Genomic DNA, 24,353 nt, shown 5'->3' on the forward strand with positions numbered 1-24,353 from the left:
ATCACTATAATATCACTACATCACTACAACATCACTACAACATCACTACAATATCACTACAATATCACTACAACATCACTACAACATCGCTATAATATCACTATAACATCACTACAACATCGCTACAACATCACTACAACATTGTTATAACATCACTACAACATCACTATAATATCACTATAATATCACTACAACATCACTACAATATCACTACAACATCACTATAATATCACTACAACATCACTATAATATCACTACAACATCACTATAACATCACTACAACATTGTTATAACATCACTACAACATCACTATAATATCACTATAATATCACTACAACATCACTACAACATCGCTGCAACATCGCTGCAACATCGCTACAACATTGATATAACATCACTACAACATTGTTATAACATCACTACAACATCACTATAATATCACTACAATATCACTACAACATCACTACAACATCACTACGACATCGCTGCAACAACGCTGCAACATCGCTGCAACATCGCTACAACATCAGTACATCACCAGTACCTCACGACAACATCACCACACCATCACTATAATATCACTACAACATCGCTACAACATCGCGACAACATCACCACATCATCGCGACAACATCACCACACCATCGCGACAACATCACCACACCATCGCGACAACTTCGCGACAACAATATTCTGCCTGGAAGTCAGTGGTGAGTGGAGTTCCACAGGGCTCTGTCCTTGGGCCTCTACTGTTTGTAATTTTTATTAATGACTTGGACGAGGGAATTGAAGGATGGGTCAGCAAGTTTGCAGACGACACAAAGGTCGGAGGTGTCGTTGACAGTGTAGAGGGCTGTTGTAGGCTGCAGCGGGACATTGACAGGATGCAGAGATGGGCTGAGAGGTGGCAGATGGAGTTCAACCTGGATAAATGCGAGGTGATGCATTTTGGAAGGTCGAATTTGAAAGCTGAGTACAGGATTAAGGATAGGATTCTTGGCAGCGTGGAGGAACAGAGGGATCTTGGTGTGCAGATACATAGATCCCTTAAAATGGCCACCCAAGTGGACAGGGTTGTTAAGAAAGCATATGGTGTTTTGGCTTTCATTAACAGGGGGATTGAGTTTAAGAGTCGTGAGATCTTGTTGCATCTCTATAAAACTTTGGTTAGACCGCACTTGGAATACTGCGTCCAGTTCTGGGCGCCCTATTATAGGAAAGATGTGGATGCTTTGGAGAGGGTTCAGAAGAGGTTTACCAGGATGCTGCCTGGACTGGAGGGCTTATCTTATGAAGAGAGGTTGACTGAGCTCGGTCTCTTTTCATTGGAGAAAAGGAGGAGGAGAGGGGACCTAATTGAGGTATACAAGATAATGAGAGGCATAGATAGAGTTGATAGCCAGAGACTATTTCCCAGGGCAGAAATGGCTAGCACGAGGGGTCATAGTTTTAAGCTGGTTGGTGGAAAGTATAGAGGGGATGTCAGAGGCAGGTTCTTTACGCAGAGAGTTGTGAGAGCACGGAATGCGTTGCCAGCAGCAGTTGTGGAAGCAAGGTCATTGGGGTCATTTAAGAGACTGCTGGACATGTATATGGTCACAGAAATTTGAGGGTGCATACATGAGGATCAATGGTCGGCACAACATTGTGGGCTGAAGGGCCTGTTCTGTGCTGTACTGTTCTATGTTCTATGTTCTATGTTCTAACATCAGTACATCACCAGTACATCACCACAACATCACGACAACATCATGACATCGCTACAACATCACCACAACATCGCTACAGCATCGCTATAATATCACTACAACATCACTATAATATCACTATAACATCATTACAACATCGCTATAATATCACTATAACATTACTATAATATCACTACAACATCACTATAATATCATTACAACATCGCTACAACATCACTATAACATCACTATAATATCACAAAAACATCACTACAACATCACTATAATATCACTACATCACTACAACATCACTACAACACCGCTATAATATTGCTATAATATCACTATAACATCATTACAACATCGCTATAATATCACTATAACATCACTATAATATCACTATAATATCACTATAACATCGCTATAATATCACTATAACATCACTATAATATCACTACAACATCACTATAACATCACTACAACATCACTATAATATCACTATAACATCACTACAACATCGCTACAACATCTCTACAATATCTCTATAACATCGCTACAACATCACTACAACATCACCACAACATGGCTACAGCATCGCTCCAACATCACTAGACCATCACTACAATATCGCTACAACATCACTACATCACCATTATAACATCGCTACAACATTACTGCAACATCTCTATAACATCGCTACAACATTACTGCAACATCTCTATAACATCGCTACAACATTACTGCAACATCACTATAACATCGCTACAACATTACTGCAACATCTCTATAACATCGCTACAACATTACTGCAACATCTCTATAACATCGCTACAACATTACTGCAACATCTCTATAACATCGCTACAACATTACTGCAACATCACTATAACATCGCTACAACATTACTGCAACATCTCTATAACATCGCTACAACATTACTGCAACATCACTATAACATCGCTACAACATTACTGCAACATCTCTATAACATCGCTACAACATTACTGCAACATCACTATAACATCGCTACAACATTACTGCAACATCTCTATAACATCGCTACAACATTACTGCAACATCTCTATAACATCGCTACAACATTACTGCAACATCTCTATAACATCGCTACAACATTACTGCAACATCTCTATAACATCGCTACAACATTACTGCAACATCACTATAACATCGCTACAACATTACTGCAACATCACTATAACATCGCTACAACATTACTGCAACATCTCTATAACATCGCTACAACATTACTGCAACATCTCTATAACATCGCTACAACATTACTGCAACATCTCTATAACATCGCTACAACATTACTGCAACATCACTATAACATCGCTACAACATTACTGCAACATCTCTATAACATCGCTACAACATTACTGCAACATCACTATAACATCGCTACAACATTACTGCAACATCTCTATAACATCGCTACAACATTACTGCAACATCTCTATAACATCGCTACAACATTACTGCAACATCTCTATAACATCGCTACAACATTACTGCAACATCTCTATAACATCGCTACAACATTACTGCAACATCTCTATAACATCGCTACAACATTACTGCAACATCACTATAACATCGCTACAACATTACTGCAACATCACTATAACATCGCTACAACATTACTGCAACATCTCTATAACATCGCTACAACATTACTGCAACATCTCTATAACATCGCTACAACATTACTGCAACATCACTATAACATCGCTACAACATTACTGCAACATCTCTATAACATCGCTACAACATTACTGCAACATCACTATAACATCGCTACAACATTACTGCAACATCTCTATAACATCGCTACAACATTACTGCAACATCACTATAACATCGCTACAACATTACTGCAACATCACTATAACATCGCTACAACATTACTGCAACATCACTATAACATCGCTACAACATTACTGCAACATCTCTATAACATCGCTACAACATTACTGCAACATCACTATAACATCGCTACAACATTACTGCAACATCTCTATAACATCGCTACAACATTACTGCAACATCACTATAACATCGCTACAACATTACTGCAACATCTCTATAACATCGCTACAACATTACTGCAACATCTCTATAACATCGCTACAACATTACTGCAACATCACTATAACATCGCTACAACATTACTGCAACATCTCTATAACATCGCTACAACATTACTGCAACATCTCTATAACATCGCTACAACATTACTGCAACATCACTATAACATCGCTACAACATTACTGCAACATCTCTATAACATCGCTACAACATTACTGCAACATCTCTATAACATCGCTACAACATTACTGCAACATCACTATAACATCGCTACAACATTACTGCAACATCACTATAACATCGCTACAACATTACTGCAACATCACTATAACATCGCTACAACATTACTGCAACATCTCTATAACATCGCTACAACATTACTGCAACATCTCTATAACATCGCTACAACATTACTGCAACATCTCTATAACATCGCTACAACATTACTGCAACATCACTATAACATCGCTACAACATTACTGCAACATCACTATAACATCGCTACAACATTACTGCAACATCTCTATAACATCGCTACAACATTACTGCAACATCTCTATAACATCGCTACAACATTACTGCAACATCACTATAACATCGCTACAACATTACTGCAACATCACTATAACATCGCTACAACATTACTGCAACATCTCTATAACATCGCTACAACATTACTGCAACATCACTATAACATCGCTACAACATTACTGCAACATCTCTATAACATCGCTACAACATTACTGCAACATCACTATAACATCGCTACAACATTACTGCAACATCTCTATAACATCGCTACAACATTACTGCAACATCACTATAACATCGCTACAACATTACTGCAACATCTCTATAACATCGCTACAACATTACTGCAACATCTCTATAACATCGCTACAACATTACTGCAACATCACTATAACATCGCTACAACATTACTGCAACATCTCTATAACATCGCTACAACATTACTGCAACATCTCTATAACATCGCTACAACATTACTGCAACATCACTATAACATCGCTACAACATTACTGCAACATCTCTATAACATCGCTACAACATTACTGCAACATCTCTATAACATCGCTACAACATTACTGCAACATCACTATAACATCGCTACAACATTACTGCAACATCTCTATAACATCGCTACAACATTACTGCAACATCACTATAACATCGCTACAACATTACTGCAACATCTCTATAACATCGCTACAACATTACTGCAACATCACTATAACATCGCTACAACATTACTGCAACATCTCTATAACATCGCTACAACATTACTGCAACATCACTATAACATCGCTACAACATTACTGCAACATCTCTATAACATCGCTACAACATTACTGCAACATCACTATAACATCGCTACAACATTACTGCAACATCACTATAACATCGCTACAACATTACTGCAACATCTCTATAACATCGCTACAACATTACTGCAACATCACTATAACATCGCTACAACATTACTGCAACATCTCTATAACATCGCTACAACATTACTGCAACATCACTATAACATCGCTACAACATTACTGCAACATCTCTATAACATCGCTACAACATTACTGCAACATCACTAACATCGCTACAACATTACTGCAACATCTCTATAACATCGCTACAACATTACTGCAACATCTCTATAACATCGCTACAACATTACTGCAACATCTCTATAACATCGCTACAACATTACTGCAACATCACTATAACATCGCTACAACATTACTGCAACATCACTATAACATCGCTACAACATTACTGCAACATCACTATAACATCGCTACAACATTACTGCAACATCTCTATAACATCGCTACAACATTACTGCAACATCTCTATAACATCGCTACAACATTACTGCAACATCACTATAACATCGCTACAACATTACTGCAACATCTCTATAACATCGCTACAACATTACTGCAACATCACTATAACATCGCTACAACATTACTGCAACATCTCTATAACATCGCTACAACATTACTGCAACATCACGACAACCTGTTCTCCTGATGTAACCCCTTCATCCCAGCGTCAATCTAGTGGCCCTGTTCTGCAGCCTCCTCTTGGACAGAATCTCCTCTCATGGGGCTGTGTGGAGATGGGAGAGGTCTGGGAGGTGGGAAGAAATGTACACAGCCACTCTCACAGAGCTGGCGTTGGATGGGGGGGGGTGCTGGTGCGGTGTGCTCTCCGCAGTCATTCTTACTGAGTGGGGTGTGTGTGTGTGTGTGTGTGTGTGTGTTTTTTGGGCAGGGGGTGGGTCTGTACCCAGTCTGTGCCCACACTGGGCTGTGTGTGCATGGAGGAGGTGGGGGTGTGGGGGTGGGGGTGTGGCGGTGGGGGTAGGGATGTGGGGGTGGGTGGGTTCGTACCCAGTCAGTCTCACTGGGAAATTCTAATCTCAAACTCTTTCCGTCAGAATGTCTCCAGGAAAATGATCGATCCGGTTAACGGCTGGATTCTCACCATCATCAGTTACATTGGATGTGGAGTTTCCTCTTTATTTCTGGGGTTGATCTTACTGACCTACATTTCTTTTGAGTAAGTTATTTCTCTGCAAGAAGCTTCCTAGTTTTAACTTTAATGGTTGATCGATGGTATGATATTGACACTACATCATTGACATTTTGTACAAATTGAACAGCCTGGAGACCAATCGAACAGTTCATCTGAAATCATTACAAATCTCACCTTGAAGGAGAAGTGGGCAGAAGATAGAATAATGGACAAGTTGTATTATTTCCCAAACAGGAAGTTAGACAGTGGAGGAGTGAGCGGTTTGGAGTACAGGAGCAGGGATGTGTTACTTCAGTGATACAGGAACTTGGTGAGCCTGCACCTGGAATGTTGTGTACAGGTTTGGTCTCCTTTTCTGAGGACGTTCTGGTAATGGAGGCAGTGCTGTGAAGGTTTACCAGGAGGATCTCTGAGATGGCAGGACTGGCTTGTGAACAGGGACTGGATCAGTTAGGACCGTGTTTCCATGAGTTTAGAAGAATGATGGGTCAGCCCACAGAAATAAATAAAATTCTAACAGGACTAGCCAGGGTAAACATAGGAAGATGTCCCCAGTGACCACGGGAGTCCAGAACCAGGGGGCCACAGTTGAAGGATATGGGGTGGGCCATTTAGGACTGACATGAAGAGAAATGTCTTCACCCAGAGAGTGGTGAGCCTGTGGAATTCTCTATCACGAAAAGTGGCTAAATTAGATATCTTCAAGGAGGAGTTAGATTTAGATAAAGGGATCAAAGGGTACAGGGAGAAAGCAGGAACTGGGGACTGAGTTGGATGGTCAACTGTGATCATACTGAATAGGGGAGCAGGCTTGAAGGGCTCAATGGCTTATTTCTGCTCCTATTTTCTATGGAACCCAAACTGGCATATCACTGAGCAGGTTATTGCTGAGCAGGTCCTGCTTGATAGCGCTGTTACTGACACCTTCCATCACTTTAGTGATGATCGAGAGGAGACTGATGGGGAGGTAATTGGCCGGGTTGGATTTGTCCTGCTTTTTGTGTACAGGACATACCTGGGTAATTTTCCACATCATCGGGTAGATCCCAGTGTTGTAACTGGACTGGAACAGTTTGGCTCAGGAAGTGGTAAGTTCTGGAGTACAAGTCTTCAGTCCTATTGCAGGAATGTTGTCAGGGCCTGTAGCCTTTGCACTATCCAGTGTCTCCAAACGTTTCTTGATATCATGTGGAGTGAATCGAATTGGCTGAAAACTGGTATCTGTAACGGTGGGGATTACTGGAGGAGGCCAAAATGGATCATCTACTCGGCATTTTGAACTGAAGTTTGCTGCAAATGCTTCAGCCTTACCTTTTGCACTGTTGGGCTGGGCTCTTACATCATTGAGGATGGGGATATTGGTGGAGACTCTTCCTCAAGTGAGATGTTTAATTGTCCACCATCATTCATGATTGAATGTGGCATGACTGCACAGCTTAGTTCTGATCCTTTGGTTGTGGGATCACTTGTCTCTGTCTGTCACTTGCTGCTTTCGCTGGTTGGAGGCTTCACCAGGTTGATATCTCCTGGCATGCCCCCCTGCACTGTCCATTGCACCAGGGTTGATCCCCTGGCTTGATGGTAATGGTAGAGTGGGGGATATGCCGGGCTATGGGGTTACAGATTATGCTGGAGTACAATTCTACTGTTGTTGATGGCCCACAGCGTCTCATGGATACCCAGTCCTTGAGTTGCTAGATCTGTGTGAAGTCTGTCCCATTTAACGTGGTGATCCATAGATCATAGAATCCCTGCAGTGTGGAAATAGGCCCTTTGGCCCAAAAAGTCCACACCAACCCTCAGAGCATCCCATCCATTCTTACCTAAGCTACACATCGCTGTTTGGTCACCTCAGGGCCTTTCTGATGATGTTTCCTGGGGAAAGCTGCTGCCTCTGATAGGTCACTATTGATACAAGAATTGATCTAATTGTCCGAACTTAGTGATTAATTTGTGTGTTTAGGAATGTGCGTCGTGACTATCCCTCGAAGATCCTGATGAACCTATGCATGTCCTTGTTCATGCTGAATATTTTCTTCCTGACCAATTCATGGATGGCTTCGTTTAAGAGCCCAGGCCTCTGTATTACTGTGGCTGCCTTGATGCATTACTTCCTGTTGAGCTCCTTCTCCTGGATGTGTATTGAGGCAGTCCACATGTACTTTGCACTGGTGAAGGTCTTCAATATCTACATCCGCCATTACATGCTGAAGTTCTGCCTAATTGGATGGGGTGAGTTATTTCTCTGAGCAGTTGAAGTTCTTGCCTGGGAGTAACCATCACCTTCTGGGTCTCAATCCGTGTGTTTTCCACCAAACAGGTTTCCCAGTGATTGTTGTGGGGTTACTACTCTCGATCAATGTCAACTTTTATGGTTACGAAACAAAACTGAAATCTTCAAATCCAGCCGACATGTTGTAAGTTGAACATTCTCCATTTCATAATTCATCTTCCAGTTGAAGTGTCAGGAACACAACAGTGTTGAGAATGGAATTCTTCACCTTGTTTCCACTTTTCTCTCACGGCACTCTGGTCATATTTAATACAATCTGGAGCAGAATCATCTTATCCAGCAATTCAGCTCTTTACAGCTTCCACACTCAACACATATTTCAACAAAATCAGCTCAAAGCTTGGCCTCATTCATTTGCAAAAAGAAGCTCCTGTTGGGATCCTGCAGTTTGTACTCACTCCTCCCCTTCGCACATCACTTCACCCTTTCCCCAGCCATGTTCAGCCCAGTAGGACCATTCCTCTAGCTTCACTTCTGTCTCTCACATACTCACAGGCCTTCTCTTTTGCTCTGATTGGCTCCTCATTTCCCTCTGTCCATTCCCAGTATGATGCGAACATTTTTCTGTTCCTGTGCCAGGCCAGATATGGGTTTCTCAGAGGCACTGTCTATAGGGTCTCCCTGAAGCACTGTCTACAGGGCCTCGCTGAGGTGTTGTCCATAGGATCTCTCTGAGGCGCAGTCTATAGGGTTTCTCTGAGGTGTTGTCTATAGGGACTCTCTGAGGCACAGTCTATAGGGTCTCTCTGAGGCGCAGTCAATAGGGTCTCTCTGAGGCGCAGTCGATAGGGTCACTCTGAGGCGCAGTCTATAGGGTCTCTCTGAGGCGCAGTCTATAGGGTCTCTCTGAGGTGTTGACTATAGGGTTTCTCTGAGGTGCTGTCTATAGGGTGTCTCTGAGTCACTGTCTGTGGGGTCTCTCTGAGGCATGGTCTATCGGGTCCCTCTGAGGCACTGTTTATAGAGTCTCTCTGAGGCACTGCCAATAGGGTCTCTCTGAGGTGTTGTCTATAGGGCCTCTCTGTGGCCCTGTCTGTAGGGCCTCTCTGAGGCACTGTCTATAGGGTGTCTCTGAGGCACTGTCTATAGGGTCTCTCTGAGATATGGTCTATCGGGTCCCTCTGAGGCACAGTCTATAGGGTTTCCCTGAGGTGCTATCTATAGGGTTTCTCTGAGGCACTTTATAGAGTCTCTCTGAGGTGTTGTCTATAGAGTCTCTCTGAGGTGCTGTCTATAGGGTTTCTCTGAGGCACTGTCTACAGGGTGTCTCTGAGGCACTGTCTGTAGGGTTTCTCTGAGGCACTGTCTGTAGGGTCTCTCTGAGGCACTGTCTATAGGGTCTCTCTGAGCTGTCTGTAGTGTCTCTCTGAGGCGCTGTCTATAGGGTCTTTCTGAGGCACTGTCTATCGGGTTTCTCTGTCTATAGCTGGTGCTTAAACTGACTGATAAGCTCCTGCCTTGGGAACCCAAAGCCATGAGCGACCTCCACAGGATGGGTGGAGTCTGAATAAACAACACTCTCTTCAACAATGAACATGTAGACTGTTACTTCCAGAATTCAACATCAACAGCCAATGGGAAGGAGTGGTTTAGTACATGTCCCTGTTCAAGTAACAGAGATGGGGAGGGGGTGTAGGGGCTGGAGGGTGTGACGGGGTTAGGGAGTGGTGTAGGAGCCTGAAGGGGGCGACAGAGATAGGGAGGAGTTGTAGGGCCCTGGAAGGTGTGACAGGGATAGGGAGGGGATGTAGGGGCTGGAGGGTGTGATAGAGATAGGGAGGGAGTGTAAAGACCTGAAGGGGGTGACAGAGATAGGGAGGGGGTGACAGGGATAGGGAGGGGATGTAGGGGCTGGAGGGGTGATAGAGATAGGGAGGGTGTGTAGGGGCCAGGAGGGGCGACAAGGAAAGGGAGGGGGTGTAGGGCCCTTGAGGGGGTGACAAAGATAGGGAAGGGGTGTAGGGCCCTGGTGGGAGTGACAGGGATAGGGAAGGTGTGTAGGGCCCTGGAAGGGGTGGCAGGGATAGGGAGGGGATGTAGAGGCCTGAAGGGGGTGACAGGGATAGGGAGGGGATGTAGGGGCTGGAGGGGGTGACAGGGATAGCAAGGAGGTACAGGGGCCCTGGAGGGTGTGACAGAGATAAGGAGGGAGTGGAGGGTCCTGGATGGAGTGGCAGAGATAGGGATGGGATGTAGGGCCCTGGAGGGGGTGACAGGGATAGGGAGGGGTGTAGGGGCCCTGGAGGGTGTGATAGAGATAGGGAGGGGGTGTAGAGCCCTGGAGGGTGTGATGGAGATAGGGAGGGGGTGTAGGGGCCAGGAGGAGGTTACAGAGATAGGGGGTGGGTGTAGAGGATGGAAGGGGTGATGGAGATAGGGAGGGGGGATAGGGGGCTGGAGGAGATGACAGAGATAGGAAGGGGGTGTAGGGCCCTGGAGGGGTTTATGGGGATAGGGAGGGGGTGTAGGGCCTTGATGAGGTGACAGTGTAGGGAGGAGGTGTAGGGGCTGGAGGGTGTGGCGGGGGTAGGGAGGGTGTGGCAGGGGTACGGAGGGTGTGACGGGGTAGGGAGGGTGTGGCGGGGGTGGGGAGGGTGTGACGGTGGTAGGGAGGGTGTGACGGGGTAAGGAGGGTGTGGGGAGGGTGGGGAGGGTGTGGGGAGTGTGGGGAGGGTGTGGCGGGGGTGGGGAGGGTGTGGCGGGGTAAGGAGGGTGTGACGGGGGTAGGGAGGGAGTGGCGGGGTAGGGAGGGAGTGGCGGGAGTAGGGAGGGTGTGGCAGGTGTAGGGAGGGTGTGGCGGAGGTAGGGAGGGTGTGGCGGGGGGTAGTAAGGGTGTGGCAGGTGTAGGAAGGGTGTGGCGGGGTAGGGAGGGTGTGATAGGGGTAAGGAGGGTGTGGCGGAGGTAGGGAGGGTGTGGCAGGGTAGGGAGGGTGTGGCAGGGGTAGGGAGGGAGTGACGGGGGTAGGGAGGGTGTGGCGGGGGTGGGGAGGGTGTGACGGTGGTAGGGAGTGTGTGACGGGGTAAGGAGGGTGTGGGGAGGGTGGGGAGGGTGTGGCGGGGGTGGGGAGGGTGTGACGGGGTGGGGTGTGCGACGGGGGTAGGGAGGGTGTGGCGGGGGTGGGGGTGGTGGTGGTGGGGGTGGAGGGGGTGGCGGGGTTGGGGGGGTGTGGCGGGGGTAGAGAGGGTGTGACGGGGATGGGGGGGTGGTGGTGTGTGGGGGACGTGGCAGGGGTTGGGGGTCTGTGATGGGGGTGGGGGAGTGTGACGGGTGTGGGGGGGTGGGGAGGGTGTGATGGGGGTGGGGGTGTGTGGTGGGGGTGTGGTGGTGGTGTGTGGGGGGGTGGCGGGTGTGGAGAGTGTGTGATGGGGTGGGGGTTGAGGCGGGGGTGGGGGGGGCGCTGTGACGGGGGTGAGGGGGTGTGGTGGGGTTTGGGGGTGTGGTGGGGGTTGGGGGTGGGGGTCTGTGGCGGGGGTAGGGCTGGTAGTGTGTGTGGTGGAGGGTGGCGGGGGTGGGGATGGTGGCAGGGGTGGGGGGTGTGTGACGGGGGTGAGGGGTGTGTGGCGGGGGTGGGGGGGTGTGGCGGGGGTGGGGGTGTGTTGGGGTGGTGGGTGGTGGGGGGTTGTGGCGGGGGTGGGGGGGTGTGGCGCGGGTGGGGGTGTGTGTGGGTGGTGGGTGGTGGGGGCGTGTGGTGGGGGTGGGGGCATTTGAGGGTGGTGGGTGGTGTGACGGGGTGGGGGGGTGTGGGGGTGGTGAGGGGGTGTGGCAGGGATGGGGGGGTGTGACGGGGTGGGGGGTGTGGCGGGGGTGGGGATGGTGGCAGGGGTGGGGGGTGTGTGACGGGGGTGAGGGGTGTGTGGCGGGGGTGGGGGGGGTGTGGCGCGGGTGGGGGTGTGTGGGGGTGGTGGGTGGTGGGGGGGTGTGGCGGGGGTGGGGGGATTTGAGGGTGGAGGGTGGTGTGACGGGGTGGGGGGGTGTGGGGGTGGTGAGGGGGTGTGGCGGGGATGGGGGTGGTGACGGGGTGGGGGGTGGGGGTGTGTGACGGGGGTAGGGGTTGGGGGGGTGTGACGGGGTGGGGGGTAGGGGGTGTGATGGGGGTGGGGGGTGGGGGTGTGTGACGGGGGTGGGGGTTGGGAGGGTGTGACGGGGGTAGGGTGTGTGACGGGGGTGGGGGTTGGGGGGGTGTGACGGGGGTGGGGGTTGGGGGGGTGTGACGGGGGTGGGGGTGGGGGTTTCTGGCGGGGGTGGGGGGTAGGGGGTGTGACGGGGGTGGGGGGTAGGGGGTGTGACGGGGGTGGGGGTTGTGGGGGTGTGACGGGGGTGGGGGTTGGGGGGGTGTGACGGGGGTGGGGGTTGGGGGGGTGTGACGGGGGTACGGGGTGTGACGGGGGTTGGGGGTAGGGGATGTGACGGGGGTGGGGGTTGGGGGGGTGTGACGGGGGTGGGGGTGGGGGTTTCTGGCGGGGGTGGGGGGTAGGGGGTGTGACGGGGGTGGGGGGTAGGGGGTGTGACGGGGTGGGGGTTGTGGGGGTGTGACGGGGGTGGGGGTTGGGGGGGTGTGACGGGGGTGGGGGTTGGGGGGGTGTGACGGGGGTACGGGGTGTGACGGGGGTTGGGGGTAGGGGATGTGACGGGGGTGGGGGGTAGGGGGTGTGACGGGGGTGGGGGTTGGGGGGGTGTGATGGGGGTGGGGGTTGGGGGGGTGTGACGGGGGTGGGGGTTGGGGGGGGGTGTACTCTCTGATTTGCCCTGCTGTCTGTGTGATTTTGTGAGTGTGGTGTTTTGCTGTAACGAATGGGGGGTTGGGCGGGGGCTGGTGAACGGAGCACCATGCGATGGGGTTAAATCTGAGAATGACGACATTTTGTTTGTCTTTGCAGCTGCTGGTTGAGGAATGGTACCGCTTTCTACCTGTCGGTGGTAGTATACTTTGGGCTGGTCTTCCTCATTAACCTGGCCATGTTTATCGTGGTGCTCAGGCAGGTGCAGGCCATGAGGATACAGAGACTGAGTGGCAGCACACTGACCCAGACCCTGCACCATCTGAAGAGCAGCGTCAGCCTGACCATCCTGCTCGGGCTCACCTGGGGGTTTGCATTCTTCGCCTGGGGACCCGCACAAGTGACCTTCACATATTTCTTCACCATTTTCAACTCTCTCCAAGGTCAGTGTAATGTGACCAACCTGTACCTCAGCAGGTCACAGGGCTCCCACCTGCAGATAAGGTCCGATTGATCAGGCCCGATAGAGAGACAAGTTCAGCTCGTGCCCCCAGAGTGTGGAGCAGGGATCCCCCCTACAGAGTGTGGGGCAGGGATTCCCCCCTACAGAGTGTGGGGCAGGGATCCCCACTACAGACTGTGGAGCAGGGATCCCCCCTACAGAGTGTGGGGCAGGGATCCCCCCTACAGAGTGTGGGGCAGGGTCCCCCCTACAGAGTGTGGAGCAGGGATCCCCCCTACAGAGTGTGGGGCAGGGATCCCCCCTCCAGAGTGTGGGGCAGGGATCCCCCCTACAGAGTGTGGGGCAGGGTCCCCCCCTACAGAGTGTGGGGCAGGGATCCCCACTACAGACTGTGGAGCAGGGATCCCCCCTACAGAGTGTGGGGCAGGGATCCCCCCTACAGAGTGTGGAGCAGGGATCCCCCCCTACAGAGTGTGGGGCAGGGTCCCCCGCTACAGAGTGTGGGGCAGGGATCCCCTACAGAGCGTGGTGCAGGAGACCATAGTCTATTCATGGCTGATTCTGGAAGCTTCTCCCCTTCTGTACCACCTCCACTTCAGCCCAACAACATCAAATCTTGGAGTCAATTGAAACTTCAAAGTGGGTGAAGAGATTTTTGACAGTTAAGGGGGATTGTGGGCAGAAGATTGGATTGGCCCATGTTCACAGATTGAAGGAGCTGAATGACCTCCTCCTGTTCATGACTGACAGAACTGAGGTCAGGACTAAACGGCCTTCCTCTGTTCCTGTTGGAATAGGCACAAGAGGGAATGAATGGCCTCCTGCTGTTCCTGTGTAACAGGCTGGAGAAGGGCTGGTCTGAGATGTTAATGTTTTACTCAGAATTCTCATGCTGTAGTTTGGAGCAATTTAAACACTGTGCTTTCTCATCACTGCCCACAGAAGCCAAACTGCTCCAATTATTTGCTTCATCTTCACAGGACTCTTCATCTTTGTGTTTCACTGTTTAATGAAGGATAATGTTCGCACCCAGTGGAGAATTCACCTGTGCTGCGGCCCTTTTCAACTCAGCGAGTATTCAGGTAAGACTCACAACTGGACATTTTACAAATCATTTCTGACGAGGAATTATAGAGTCATACAGCTCAGAAACAGGGGCCTTGCTTGATTTCAGTTTCCTAGACTTTACACATGCTTCCTCTCTCTCTTTGACAAATATTTCAATGTCACTTGTCATCTAGGGTTCCTGAATATCGCCATTCTTATTTTTCATCCTCACAGGAACATGTTCCTCCTTAAACTCAGATCAATTAGCCTCTAAAAGACTCCATGTCAGATGTGAATTTACCCTCAAACAGCTCCTCCCAACCTTTAATTTCGCTGGTTCCTACCTCATACAGTTGTAATTAGCCTCCCCCCAGTTTAGCACTTACACTCGAGGACCAGTCTTAGCCTTCTCCATAATTATCTTAAAACTTACAAAATTATCATAGAATCCCTACAGTGTGGAAACAGGCCCTTCGGCCCAACAGGTCCACACTGACCCTCAGAACATCCCACCCAGACCCATGCCCCTGTAACCCATCTAATCTACACATCCCTGAACACTACAGGCAATTTAGCATGGCCAATCCACCTAACCTGCACATCTTTGGACAGTGGGAGGAAACCCACGCAGACACGGGGAGAATGTGTAAACTCCACACAGACAGTTGCCCGAGGGTTGATTTGAACCCGGGTCCCTGGTGCTGTGAGGCAGCAGTGTTAACCACCGAGCCACGGTGCCGCCTCAAGATGACTGTTCCCACTGACCCTTCAATCACCTGGCCAGGCTGATTTCCCAAGACAAGATGTATTACTGCACCTTCCCTCTTGAACTATCCACACAATATTTCAAGAAACCTTTGAAATTACTAAAGGAGTTCATCGGCAGTTTTTTTTTCAATTCCATTAGCCTTCCTGATTACCTGCTTTCTGTGTTTCAGGAATAAGCCCCTAAAGCTCCCTTTGTGTTGCAGCTTTATGCAGATCTTTTTTCATTTAAATAATAATCTGTTCTTTTAGTCTCCTTTCCAAAATGAACAAATTCACATTTTCTCACATTAATACTCCAATTGCCAACATTTTGCCCACTTATATAACTTACTAATATCTCTCTGTAAACTGGTTGAATCCCTCTCCCAATTGCTTCCCGCTTAATTTTGCGTTGTCAATGAATTTGGCTATAGTACATTCACTTCCTTCCTCCAAGTCATTAATATAAATTGTGAACAGTTGCAGTCCCAGCACTCATCCCTGTGGATCACTGGTCATGGGTGGCCAATCTGAAAAAGAATCCCTTATCCGCATTTGCTGTTTCCTGCCCATGAGCCAATGGTCTATCTGTGCCAATGTGCTGTCTCCAACACCACCCGCAAATATCTTCCGTGAAATACCTTGTCGAATGCCGAAGTTCAAATGCGGCACACCTACTGATGCCCCTCATCCAATCTGGTTGAGATTTCCTTGAGAAACTCTACTAAATTAGTCAGACAGGATTTCCCTTTCATGAAGCCATGCTGACTCTGCACGTTAGAATATAATTTTCTAAATGTTCTACCATTACTTTGTTAATAATTTATTTCAATATTTTTCTAACAATACACATCAGGCTAATCAGCCTGTACTTAGCTTCTCACCTCCCTCTTTCCTTCAGGCCTGTCACATTTAGCAGTTTTCCAATCCTCCTGTCTATGAACTCTGTAGCTACTTCTCTTATGATCCAGGGGTGCAAGCCATCAGTGTCTGGGAGCCTATCTGCCCTCAGCCCCTTTAGTTTGTTTAATATAACTTCTCTAGTAACAGTGATGTTACTAACTCCTCCTCTCTAACCTTTAGTATGAGTGGGATGTTTGAAGTATCTTGCAACGTAAAAACTGACATAAAATATCTGTTTAGCTCCTTTACCATTTCCTTGTTTCCTATAATTGTCTCCCTGATTTATTTTCTAAGGGGCCAATGCTCATTTTGACCTCTCTCTTCCTTTCGTATGTTACCAAAAAAGCTATTATTGTCAGTTTTTACATTCTTTGCTTGCTTGCCCTCATAGTTTTTTTCTCCTGTTTTTTAAAACCCCCTTTGCTGGACTCTGAATTTATCCCCATTTTCAGGGCTATCGCTGACTTTAGCCTCCTTACGTTCTTTTTCTATCAACTTTCTACTGTCCTTAACTTCCTTAGTTTGCCAAGGTAGGTTTATCCGTCTCTCAGAATCTTACCCTCCTCACTAGGATATGGTTTTGCTGAGATTCATGAATTACCTCCTTAAATATCTGCCTCTGCGTGCTTACTGTCATTCCTGCTAATCTATCCACACAGTTCACGTTAGCTAATTCTATCCTCATTTCATTGTAATTCCTTTTATTTAAGTTAAACACAGTTGTTTCAGACCCATGTTTCTCAATTCTCAAACTGCAAGTTAAATTGTATCATGTTATGATCACTATTGCCCAGGGGATCTTTTGCTCTGAGGTCATTTATTAAACCTGCCTCATTACCGTTCAGAAAGAAGCATGATGACAGGAGGACAAATTTTCTCTCACAGCGAGTGGTTGGCATCTGAAATATACTTCCTGAAAGTCAAAGGTTACCTGACAATTTCAAAAGTCAATTGGATCATTAACTGAAAAGCAGGAAAGTGCAGGGCTAAAGTGAGACAATGTTGAAATGGCACTGGCTGTATTAGTCCTTCTGAGGGCTAGCACTGACTTAATGGGCTGAATGGCCTTCTGTGTGCCCTGTGATACTGAGCTTCTTTCTACTTACAGAGTGGAGCAGGACTGCGACAAACGGAAACCTGAAAGATGGAAGAACAAGCTTCAGCACTCAATCCAAAAAATCCTCCAACTCCAATTCAACAACAACATCTTCAAATGGATCACAGAAGAATTTAATTCCTTCCCCAAACTTTGCGAACAGTAGGTTGCATGAAAGCTCTCTTTAGGTCAACTTTGTACAAAACAATTAATTCATTTCTTCCCTCTCTTAAAACCTCTGTGGAATGTTTTCCAGCAAACAGAAAATCCAAAATTCTCTGATCTATTGACTTTTCAATTCCCAGAAATCACACGATAAAGTGTCTTCAATTCAGGACAATTTCATTTTCCAGTTTCTCATAGTCTATGAATATATACATTTCTAACATGATGTTCTGCTCTTGTTCTGGGCTCCTGCACACCCTCCCCACCCCCCACCACACCCCCATCCTCCTGCCCTCACCTAATACCCTGCTCACCTGCCTTTCCTTAGAACCGAATCTATCATGTTAATCCTCTGTAATCTCCTTCATTGAAAGGAACCTAAGACCATAAGATATAGGAACAGAATTACGCCATTCACCCATTGAGTCTGCTCCACCATTTGGCTATGTTATATATGTTACTCAATTCCAGTCTCCTGCCTTGTCCATGTAACTTTCGATCCCCTTACCAATCAATCATCTATCTATCTCTGTCTTAAATACATTCAGTGATGTGGCCTCCACAGACCTCTGTGGCAATGAACTCCACAGATAAACTGCACTCTGGATGCAGAAATTCCTCCTCATCTCAGTTCTAAAGGGTCATCCCTTCACTCTGAGTCTGCGCCCTTCGGTCCCAGTCTTTCCTACTAATGGAAACATCTTCTTCACATCTTCTCTGTCCAGCCTCTCTGTACTCTGTAAGTTTCAATCAGATCCCCCCTTTGTCCTTCTAAACTCCGTCAAGTACAGACTCAGAGCCCTCAACCTCTGCTCATATGACAGACCCCTTATCCCTGGGATCTGCACATTCTCAAAACTGCTCATAATATTTCAAATGTGCCCTGACCCAGAGCCCTTATACAGCCTCAGAAGCACATCCCTGCTATTGTACTCCAGCCCTCTTGAGATTAACTCAGAAGCTACACAACACCAGGTTACGGTCCAACAAGTTTATTTGAAATCACAAGCTTTCGGACCGTAGCCCCTTAATCAGGTGACTTCATCTGGCTGTGGGACTATAACCTGATGTCGTGTGATTTCTGACTTTGTCCACCCTGGTCCAACACCGGCACCTCCACATGTTGAGGTGAATGCTAACATTACATTTGCCTTCCTAACTGTCAACTGAACCTGCACATTAATATAAAGACAATACTGAACTCAGGCTCACAAATCCCTTTGTGCTTCAGATTTCCAAAGCCTTTCCCCATTTCAAAAATGGTCTCTGCCTTCATGGTTCTTATCAAAGTGTACAACCTCACAATTTCCTACATTGTGTTCCATCTGCCACCTCTCTGCCCGCTCTCCCAACCTGTCCAAGTCCTTCTGTAGCCTCCCCACTTCCTCAACATGACCTGTCCCTTCACCTATCTTTGTGTCATCTGTAAACTTAACAACAATGCCCTCAGTTCCTTCATCCAGATTGTTCATGCATAACACTGATCCCAGTGGAAATCCACTAGCCACCAGCTGCCATCCTGAAAACCACCCCTTTATCTCCACCCTCAGCCACTCATTCGACCCCCTCTCCATGCCAATACCTTGCCCCTGACACCATGGGTTGTATTCTTAGCAGCTTCCTGTGCAGCGCCTTGTCAAAGGCCTTTTGGAAATCCAAATAGATCACATCCAACAGCTCTCCTTTGTCTAACTTGCTCTTTACCTCCTCAAAGAATTCTCAGATTTATCAGGCATGGCCTCCCATTGATAAAGTTGTGTTGATTCTGCCCTGTTTTCCCATGGACTTCCGAATGCTCAGCAATCTGATCCTTTACAATGGACTCCGAAATCTTACCAACAACCAAGATCACATTTACTGATCTCTTATTTCCTGTTTTCCGCTCCCTCCCTTAAACAGGGATGTGACATTTACCATTTTCCTACTGATCCCGCTCCCCCATGGCAATTAGCTCGTGGCTCAGGTAGTAATCCAGAGATTATTGCCTTTTTGGTTCTGCTTTTCAGTTTATCCCTGAGCTGATCAATTTCTCTCAGCAGAACGTCTTTCCCTTTTGTACTGATTTCATTGGTGCCAACATGGACCACAACAGCAGGATCTTTCCCTTCTCACTCCATGTTCCTCTGTAGCCCAGATGAGACATTCTCAATGAGGGAATGGGGCAGGGGAACACATCCCTCGGGACTCTCAATCCTGACCACAGAGAACAGCCTGTACACCCCCTGCCTGTAATATCTCTGATTACAACTACATTTCTCTCTCCCCACTCCCCATTGAATGGCTCCCTGTACAACAGTGCTGGGATCAGTTTGCTCATCCTCCTTGCAGCCCCCACCCTCGCCCACACAGGGAGCAAGAACCTCAAACCCATTCAACAAGTTGAAGGGTTGAGGCGCCTTCAGCACCACCTCCTGGATCCCTCTACCAGCCTCACTCATAGTCACACCTCCTGTCCCTGACCATTGACCAAATCTGAGGTGGTTAATCGAAGGGATATGACTGCCTCCTGAAACACAGTGTCCAGATAACTCCCACCCCCCGCTCGCTGATGTGTCACAGTGTTGAAGCTCAGGCTCCACCTCATCACCTCTGAGCCAGAGTTCCTCAAGCAGACAACACTTGCTACAGATGGGGTCAGTGTGAGCCATAATGGGGTCCACCAGCCCCCACATCATGCAGGTGTAATACATTGTCTGGACCAGCATCTTCCTGTTATTTAGTTCACTTTTAATTTGTTTTTGTTAAATTTCGTTCTGGTCATTTAGGTTGTAAATAGTCAGACTAGTCATTATTACCAACCAATGAATGTAAGTTTTATTGCGTTGTGCTGGGCCCTGATTCTGGGCTTTACTATATCCTGCTGAAAAAAATATATGAGCCAGAAAAGCAAGTGAGAAGCACCTGTGCCCCTCTGCACCAAATTCGCACACTGCCTCCAAATTCCCAGAATTATTTACTCACTCAGGGTGTGTCTCCCTCCAAATGTGACCTCTCTTTGTGACCAAGTGAAGCTTCCTGATCAAGACCTACCTTGTTGGTGCAGATTCGATGGGCTGAAGGGCTTTTTATGCTCTGTGTGATCTTATGAGCTGTATACTCCATCCCATTGTAATAGGAGCCAGCAATCCACCTGCCTTCCCAATCACATGCTGGACCTGTGGGCTGAATTTTTGTGGTTCTTCGACCAGCAAACACGGTTCCCTCTGTACCCCAGCATCCTGCAGCCTCTCTCCATTAAATAATACTCTGCTTTTCTATTCTTCCTGTCCAAAGTGAACAACCCTACATTTTTCCACATTATACCCATGAGTCTAATGTTTAGCCAACTTTAGGTTCCTCATGGTAGGCTGATGGAGAAAGTGAAGTTGCATGGGTTCCAGGGTGTGCTCGCTAAATGGATAAAAAAACTGGCTGGGCAACAGGAGACAGAGAGTAGTAGTAGAAGGGAGTTTCTCAGATTGGAGACCTGTAACCAGTGGTGTTCCACGGGGATCTGTGCTGGGACCACTGTTGTTTGTGATATATGTAAATGATCTGGAGGAAGGTGTAGGTGGTCTTACCAGCAAGTTTTCAGATGACATGAAGATTGGTGGAGTAGCTGATAGTGAAGGGGACTGTCAGAGATTACAGCAGAATATAGATAGACTGGACTGTTAGGCAGATAAATGGCAGATGGAGTTCACTCCAGGAAAATGCGAGGTGATGCATTTTGGAAGATCAAATTCAAGGGCGAACTATACAGTGAATGGAACAGTCCTAAGGAAAATTGACGAACAGAGAGATCTGGGTGTTCAGGTCCATTGTTCCCTGAAGGTGGTAACGCAGGTCAATAGGGTGTTCAATAAGGCATATGGCATGCTTTCCTTCATTGGACGGGGTATTGAGTACAAGAGTTGGCAGGTCATGTTGCAGTTGTATGGGATTTTGGTTCGGCCACATTTGGAATACTGTGTACAGTTCTGGTCGCCACATTACCAAAAGGTGGATGCTTTGGAGAGGGTGCAGAGGAGGTTTACCAGGATGTTGCCTGGTATGGAGAGTGCTAGCTATGAAGAGAGGTTGAGTAGATTAGGATTATTTTCATTAGAAAGACGGAGATTGAGGGGTGACCTGATTGAGGTCTACAAAATCATGAGGGGTATAGACAGGATGGATAGCAAGAAGCTTTTTCCAGAGTGGGGGACTCAATTACTAGGGGTCATGAGTTCAAAGTGACAGGAGGAAAGTTTAAGGGAGATATGCGTGGAAAGTTCTTAACACAGATGGTGGTGACTGCCTGGAATGCATTGCCAGTGGAGGTGGTAGACGCAGACATGTTAGCGTCCTTTAAGATATATTTGGACAGGTACATGGATGGGCAGGGAGCAAATGGACACAGACCCTTAGAAAATAGATGATAGGTTTAGCCTGAGGATCTCAATCAGCGCAGGCTTGGAGGGCCGAAGGGCCTGTTTCTGTGCTGTAATTTTAGAACATAGAACATAGAACATAGGACATTACAGCACAGTACAGGCCCTTCAGCCCTCGATGTTGTGCCGACCTGTCATACCGATCTCAAGCCCATCTAACCTACACTATTCCATGTGTGCCCATATACTTATCCACATATGCTTGTTCTTTACCGACCTTGTCTAAACCCCTTAGCAGAGACCTTGTCTCGTCCTCACAACTAACTATCCTATCTCTGCATCATCAGCAAATATGGTGACCACACCCTCAGTTCCTTTATCCAAAAGGAATGTAAGTAGTTGAGATCCCAGCACTGGTCCTTTGGAATTCCATTGGAATTGTTTGCCAAGCTGTAAGTGATCTGTTTGCTGTAATTGCATGTTTCCTGTGTAATGTCCAGCCTCCATCCACACCAACACATGATCCCAACACCACAAACACGTCTTAAGCTGTGGCTTTTACAGGCAACTTATCAAATGCCTTTCAGAAATCCAAACCTGCAGGTCCTGCTTCCCCTTTATCCAGCCGGCTTGTTATATACTCAACACACACAGAAATTTATCCAGCATCATTCCGTTACACTGTACCAGGTCTAAACCAGCCTGCTTCCTGAGCATCTTGCCTTGACCCATAACGCTGTGGTTGTGGAGAGGACTGTAGAAATATTTTCTCCCTATGTGCTTGTAGAATCTTTGTGCACATTTATTGCCCATTCCCAAATGTCCTGTGAAGATGCTGTTGTCCTGCTTTCTTCAATCAGATTTCCTGCTGCTACGATGCTGCCTGCCCGGCTGTGTTCCTCCAGCTCCACACTGTGTTATTCCTACTCCTCTGATGCTGCCCGTCCTGCTGTGTTCCTCCAGCTCCACACTGTGTTATTCCTGTTCCTCTGATGCTGCCCGTCCTGCTGTGTTCCTCCAGCTCCCACACTGTGTTATTCCTGCTCCTAAGATGCTGCCTGTCCGGCTGTATTCCTCCAGCTCCCACACTGTGTTAATCCTGCTGCTCTAATGCTGCCCGTCCTGCTGTGTTCCTCCAGCTCCCACACTGTGTTATTCCTGCAACTCTAATGCTTCCCATCCTGCTGTGTTCCTCCAGCTCCCACACTGTGGTATTCCTGTTCCTCTGATGCTGCCCGTCCTGCTGTGTTCCTCCAGCTCCACACTGTGTTATTCCTGTCCCTCTGATGCTTCCCATCCTGCTGTGTTCCTCCAGCTCCCACACTGTGTTATTCCTGTCCCTCTAATGCTGCCCGTCCTGCTGTGTTCCTCCAGCTCCCACTCTGTGTTATTCCTGTTTCTCTGAAGCTGCCCGACCTGCTGTGTTCCTCCAGCTCCACACTGTGTTATTCCTGTCCCTCTGATGCTGTCCATCCTGCTGTGTTCCTCCAGCTCCCACACTGTGTTATTCCTGTCCCTCTGATGCTGCCTGTCCTGCTGTGTTCCTCCAGCTCCACACTGTGTTATTCCTGCCCCTCTGAAGCTGCCTGTCCTGCTGTGTTCCTCCAGCTCCACACTGTGTTATTCCTGTTCCTCCGATGCTGCCCGTCCTGCTGTGTTCCTCCAGCTCCACACTGTGTTATTCCTGTTCCTCCGATGCTGCCCGTCCTGCTGTGTTCCTCCAGCTCCACACTGTGTTATTCCTGTCCCTCTGATGCTGCCCATCCTGCTGTGTTCCTCCAGCCCCACACTGTGTTATTCCTGTTCCTCCGATGCTGCCCGTCCTGCTGTGTTCCTCCAGCTCCACACTGTGTTATTCCTGTTCCTCTGATGCTGCCTGTCCTGCTGTGTTCCTCCAGCTCCACACTGTGTTATTCCTGTCCCTCTGATGCTGCCCATCCTGCTGTGTTCCTCCAGCCCCACACTGTGTTATTCCTGTTCCTCCGATGCTGCCCGTCCTGCTGTGTTCCTCCAGCTCCACACTGTGTTATTCCTGTTCCTCTGATGCTGCCTGTCCTGCTGTGTTCCTCCAGCTCCACACTGTGTTATTCCTGTCCCTCTGATGCTGCCCATCCTGCTGTGTTCCTCCAGCCCCACACTGTGTTATTCCTGTCCCTCTGAAGCTACCCATCCTGCTGTGTTCCTCCAGCTCCACACTGTGTTATTCCTG

The 24,353-nt window shown here is 47.8% G+C and overlaps 1 protein-coding gene across 5 annotated transcripts in view; it reads left to right on the plus strand.

Annotated features, from left to right (window-relative positions):
* Positions 1–24,353, plus strand: part of adgrg4a (adhesion G protein-coupled receptor G4a) — an 88,059-nt gene that overhangs the window by 61,608 nt on the left and 2,098 nt on the right. For all 5 annotated transcript variants that reach the window (XM_059651266.1, XM_059651267.1, XM_059651268.1 and 2 more), the window contains 6 exons: positions 6,265–6,386; positions 8,326–8,594; positions 8,683–8,779; positions 13,534–13,817; positions 14,818–14,919; positions 17,643–17,792. In XM_059651266.1, the coding sequence (XP_059507249.1) occupies positions 6,265–6,386; positions 8,326–8,594; positions 8,683–8,779; positions 13,534–13,817; positions 14,818–14,919; positions 17,643–17,792 (1,024 nt within the window). The remainder of the gene's footprint in view (positions 1–6,264; positions 6,387–8,325; positions 8,595–8,682; positions 8,780–13,533; positions 13,818–14,817; positions 14,920–17,642; positions 17,793–24,353) is intronic.

The sequence above is a fragment of the Stegostoma tigrinum genome, chromosome 15 (genome assembly GCF_030684315.1).
Source record: "Stegostoma tigrinum isolate sSteTig4 chromosome 15, sSteTig4.hap1, whole genome shotgun sequence".
Lineage (NCBI taxonomy): Eukaryota > Metazoa > Chordata > Chondrichthyes > Orectolobiformes > Stegostomatidae > Stegostoma > Stegostoma tigrinum.